Source organism: Mytilus galloprovincialis, chromosome 9 (genome assembly GCF_965363235.1).
Source record: "Mytilus galloprovincialis chromosome 9, xbMytGall1.hap1.1, whole genome shotgun sequence".
Taxonomy (NCBI): domain Eukaryota; kingdom Metazoa; phylum Mollusca; class Bivalvia; order Mytilida; family Mytilidae; genus Mytilus; species Mytilus galloprovincialis.
Window position 1 is genome coordinate 24,679,609 of NC_134846.1, and position 6,000 is coordinate 24,685,608.

Sequence of the window (6,000 nt, forward strand, 5' to 3'; positions counted from 1 at the left end):
TCCGTCAAGGCGAGACAATAAGAGGATAAAATTGAGAATGGAAATGGATAATTTGCTTCAGCTGGCCCCTAAACAAAGTGTGTACTAGTTCAGTGATAATAGTCGTCATACTAAACTCCGAAATGTATAAATGAACTAAAATCATAAACCATACAAGAATAACAAAGACCAGAGGCTCCTGACTTGCGACAGGCTAAGAAAATGCGGCGGGGTTAAACGTTGTTTTTGTTTTAGATCTCAACCACTCCCCTATACCTCTGGTCAATGTAGTAAAACAAACACACAGCAATATATACGTACAGTAAAATCAGGTTAAAAGAACTCCGAGTCCGATGTCAGAATAGGACACAAAAGAAAATAAACAAAGTGACAATGATTCATACATTAACAAAGGACTACTATCAGTTACTGACATGCTAACTCCAGATCTAAATTAAGTATGAAAATCAAGAATAATCCCTCCTGTTAGAGGTTTAGTATACCATCATAATATAGACCACAAATAAAATGAGCACATATATGTTTACCTCTATTATTAAGTGAAGACATTTGAAATATAACATAGTGTTTTCGTTGAAGGCGGTTTTTTTTTACTTTCAATCCCTAAAATGTGAATGGGTGCATCTTTTACAGGTTGGAGACAACACATCACACAGCCAAATGAGGAATATTTTCAGTGTAAACACACTTTTATAAAGTGAAATAGCAAATATTCATGAAAAATACAGCAAAAAAAAAATTCCAATAGATAAATAACATTAACCTGATTTCCTGAGAAGTTACAAGTTTATGAAAACTTTGAAAAAATACAATTGTTGAGGGTCTGGAAGGGGTTTACAGAATGGAGCAGAATGAAGTGCTGAGGAATAAAAATAGAGAAGTAAGGCACTAAATAAAAGAATATAATTGGATTTTAAAATAGAAAATATGATTATGGGAAAAATAGATAAAAAATAAAGAATGTAATATGCAAGAAGAAAGAAATGACCACCAGTCCAGAACGTAATTCTTTAAAAAATAATTAATAGATTTGTGACATGATTCAGTTTAAAGCTTTTTATAGCCATATAAAATATGATTATTCAATTGGGGGATTGTAAATCATTTTTGGGGAAGCGCAGTTTTCCATTTTGCCAGAATCGGGCTATAATATCCAAAATAGGTAATTATGACAGCTATGGATATGTATAAATCTCCCCTTCCATTGTCACAGAATAGAAGTTCCTTCATAACATAAGTTTCAAACGGAAAGAATATTCTGGAATATTATTTCCACAGGAAAACTTCAATATTTGTTAAAACTTACATCGTTCATATTTATATCCATAGTCCAGCAGAAGATATTCTGGTCCAACAATTCCTTGAGAGTTATTCAATGTTGTCGCTACTAAACAATCGACTGCTAACCCTTTTCGGCGATACAATCAACGAGGTTAACAATACTCACATTCAGCTAACTTGACCACTCTGACGTCACTCCACAGTGTATTGCCATTACCAAAATACAAAATGTAAAACACGACATTGACCAATAGACACACTGAGTCGCATTTAATGTATTGTGGGCTACTACGAGTTACAGTCACAAGCGAACATGTAAAATTTGGTTTACAGCACTTGATATTTCTTGCGTCTTAGTATTTCATGTTTATAATTTTTTATTCAGCTAATATAATGAATTTAATATGTATATTATAATCCTCAATTAAATTTTGCATGCTAAGATTTAAACAAAGTTATCGTTTAATGGCTTCAGCACTCGACTTAATTTTGTCGAAGAAATTGAACAAGATTTGTTTAAGACCCCACTCCTTTTAGGAGGGTGGGACTTGCTATGCAATGTGTGGTAGGGCTGAGTTGGTCGCCTTTTTTTTTTAAGCCTCGTGATATTTGATAGGGTCGAGAAATCAAGTTGAAATATATATATAAAAATAAAAGGTTGCTGATTGAATCATACGCGTCTGAAACTAATCAGAATCATTCGAATGTCAATTATTTCACATATGCGATTAAGATAACAGTTGCAAATTCATCAGACATTTGCCATATACCTATTTGTCTCTCCATGACATATGTAGGCGAATGATTATAGGTATATTTTTGTCAAAACATATATATGAGAGGGTGTGCATATCTTCTTTTAATATATGAAAAGGGTCGCGTACTCTTGATTTGAAATATCTCAGCTGTTACCCCTACCACATAAAGGAGAATCCCTTGAATTATATACTATGGAAAGCCACAGTGACCCCCCCCCCCCCCTATTATTTCTCCTTTAAATTTCATTGATACAAATAAATATTCGGCTTTTACAATCCCGACGATTATTATAAATTCTACGATCTTCGGATTTCAAAATCTTCGGCTTTTCAAAATCTTCGGCTTTTCAAAATCTTTGGCTTTTCAAAATCTTCGGCTTTTCAAAATCTTCGGCTTTTTAAAATCTTCGGCTTTTCAACTTTTAAAATCTTCGGCTTTTAAAAATTCACCGCCGATTATTATATAACATTTTCGGTTTTTAATCAAATGGCCGCCGATTATTTTCTATTAAAAAATCTTCGGCTTTTAAAAGTCAGACCCCCGCCGACTATTATTATCAATTGTAAAATCTTCGGCTTTTAATCAAGAAAGGACAACTGAAAACCTTAAACACGCAAGCACATGCAGACTATATAGTATGTATGTATGTATGTACGTATGTACGTATGTACGTATGTATGTACGTATGTACGTATGTACGTATGTACGTATGTACGTATGTACGTATGTATGTATGTACGTATGTATGTATGTATGTATGTATGTACGTACGTATGTATGTATGTATGTATGTATGTATGTATGTATGTATGTATGTATGTATGTATGTATGTATGTATGTATGTATGTATGTATGTATGTATGTATGTATGTATGTACGTACGGACGGACGGACGGATGGACGGACGGACGGACGGACGGACGGACGGATGGACGGATGGACGGACGGACGGACGGATGGACGGATGGACGGATGGACGGACGGATGGATGGATGGATGGACGGACGGATGGATGGATGGACGGACGGACGGACGGACGGACGGACGGACGGACGGACGGACGGACGGACGGACGGACGGACGGACGGATGGATGGACGGATGGACGGATGGATGGACGGATGGATGGATGGATGGATGGACGGATGGACGGATGGATGGATGGACGGATGGATGGATGGATGGATGGATGGATGGATGGATGGATGGATGGATGGATGGATGGATGGATGGATGGATGTTTGCGATTCCAGGAACTCAATGTCTGAGACTTTCATAGATTCATAACTGTAAACTGTCTGTTTATTTTTATTTACAAAAATCTGTATTATGAATTATTTTAACAAAAAATATCACTAAATTTTGTAAAATCCCCTTCTCATGCACTGTCTTCCTAAAATGGTTTCTTCCCATTGGTAGTAAATGAAATAGTTAAGTCTCGAGTATTTAATTTATACAATTTACTCAAATGCTGAAAGCTGTCCACAGGCAGAAAGTTTTAAGATTATCAAGATCATACCATATTTAAAACAAAGGGGAGTTCACTTAAATAGATATAAACAATTCATCAAAGATTCATGCGTTTTTGAATTATTGTTCAACATGTTGATGAATGACAGATGGACTGAAGGACAACTGTACACCATAGCACGTCCCATAAGCCGGCGTATAAAAAACAATGAAAAAAAAACAATTAAATAGAGAATACAGAATAATGGAGTGTTGTATTGAGATTGAAAAATAATGGAAAAAATTTGAAAAATACAAAAATAATGACCTAAAATTTTGAACAACACAGAAATGACATTGAATAAAAGACCCCAAAACCCTATCCGGAATTTTGTATAAAATAAGAAGATGTGATGTATGACATGACTACACGGCCGACACTCGGCTAACCGAGAGATAGGTCGGTTAATCTATATTGAGTATGCGGCTATATCGGCGGTTGGTCTGTTAATCGGGTTGGTTATACGTCTGTTAAGAGTAAAACGAACAATTTTAATATTAAAATCTATTTAATATACAGATTTTAGGTACATTATAAGAATCAAATCAAAAAAAGAAAAGTGTCTGACAAAATGATATATACCATAGAACATTTTCCAACTGTAAAAACATTTCATAGTCTGCGCAGTTTTCAGTAAAACTAAAAGGCGTCGCGCAAGTATGTAGTATTTATGCTTATACGCATAACAATTTTTGTAATGAAAGGCGAATAGAACAATTTTAGATATCATTTAAAGGACACAAAATCGTACTTTGGTTCTAAAATATAAATTGAAGTTAGTAAATATTTCATAATTGTAATATAACGTGAGTAATACCACGTTTTAGTGAACATTATGGGAATAAAGTCTGTTAATGGGTTGGACAATTGAAATTGTGTCAGTTCAGAGTTATTTAACCACGACAATAGTTGTGCTACCTTTATATTTTCCCTTTGAACAAGTTAAGAATGAGATGCTCTTGAGTAAAAAAAAATGACAATACGCTGCAACAGTATCCTTCTAGTAAGAACATTTTTATTTTGACTTCCTTTGCATTTTATTAAGGGGTGTGTCACTTCAATATATGGATATGGATTGCCTGCTGGACTATGCATGAATGTATTATTAACGTTTTCTTCAGCCTTAATTTTTGTGTCTGTTCAAAGTAGCACGTTCTCAAATCCGTCCGAAAGTGTCTTTCTAATACAACACAGGGTACATATAACGTGTTGTCGTTCTCATATGCACATGATATTTGTCACTGGACGTTAAACTCTAAATCGTCAACATCATCCGATTGGTTCTTTTCTTCTATTACTGAATCATCTGTTGTTTACAAATCAGTCTAAAGAAGTAAATGGAAAGGAGCGAATGCAGCTACATATGGTGATCTTAAGTTTTAATTCATTTTATTCCGTTTAGTTCCTTTCTACATAAGTGCAGAGGAGAACTGCAGTTGTCCGCATGTAAACTTTTAGCATTTATTACCAATATGAGTACATAGCAATCCGTTACTGTTTCAACACCCAGGGGTGTTTCATGGGTTTATTCTCAAACAGTTATTATTTTTTTCTATCTTTTTTTTATTAATGCATCACTTCCTACTGTCCTTATCTATAATTATTCTATATATTCTGTGTTTCCATCCAGATTCTCGTATATAGAATGAGGGTCCGGATTGGGGGTGTTGTTTATTTCTATATTCTTTAAATTGTCTGTTACTTTTCTCTACATTTTATTTTATGTTACTCATTATTATTTCTTTATTCTTTATATATTCTAGCCTCCCAATATATTTTACTTACTGATGTTTAGTTACATTACGACGTTTATCTCTGATTTATATACTGGTTAATACCAATTTAGATACAAATTAGTGTCATTCATGACAACCTAAACAGAATTCACATGATATATGCGACCATTCTTGGATGAAATCAATATGTGTAGATTATAACAACATGCCCTTTTCTATATTAGCCTTGGTATCATTCCGAGACTCCAATATCGGCCTCGAGGCTTTAGCCGAGGGCTGATATGGGTCGAGGGATGATACCAGGGCAAATATGGAAAAACATGTTATAATCTTTAAGCTATTTATCACATATTTAACTGTTGCAGAAAAGAGGGGGGAAAAGTTCAATTATAACAATTTAATGAAACATAACAGGTAAATCTTAAAAATTTATCCGTATCCGTAACAAATATGTGATAAGATATAAATAACACATAGCTGAGAGGGTGATAGAGCAGATTGGGTCCCGAGAAAACATTGTCAACCGCGGCGAAGCCAAGGTTGACAATGTTTTTTCGAGGGATTACGATCTGCTCTATCACCCTCTCAGCTATGTGATATTTGATTTATTATAATGAATGTCCTATCATCATTTTCTTTCACAGATGAGTTTTATTATAAAGTATTTTCTATGTAGTCACGTACTTGACAGCGTAACGGGTATTTGAAAAATCA

At 34.5% G+C, this 6,000-nt stretch overlaps 1 protein-coding gene across 1 annotated transcript in view; it reads right to left on the reverse strand.

Moving 5' to 3' along the window:
• Window positions 1-1,458, reverse strand: part of LOC143044687 (epithelial sodium channel subunit alpha-like) — a 43,127-nt gene extending 41,669 nt beyond the window's left edge. The window contains exon 1 of the mRNA XM_076216752.1: window positions 1,307-1,458. Coding sequence (XP_076072867.1) covers window positions 1,307-1,327 — 21 coding nt within the window. The 5' untranslated portion in view covers window positions 1,328-1,458. The remainder of the gene's footprint in view (window positions 1-1,306) is intronic.
• Window positions 1,459-6,000: the final 4,542 nt, after the last annotated feature.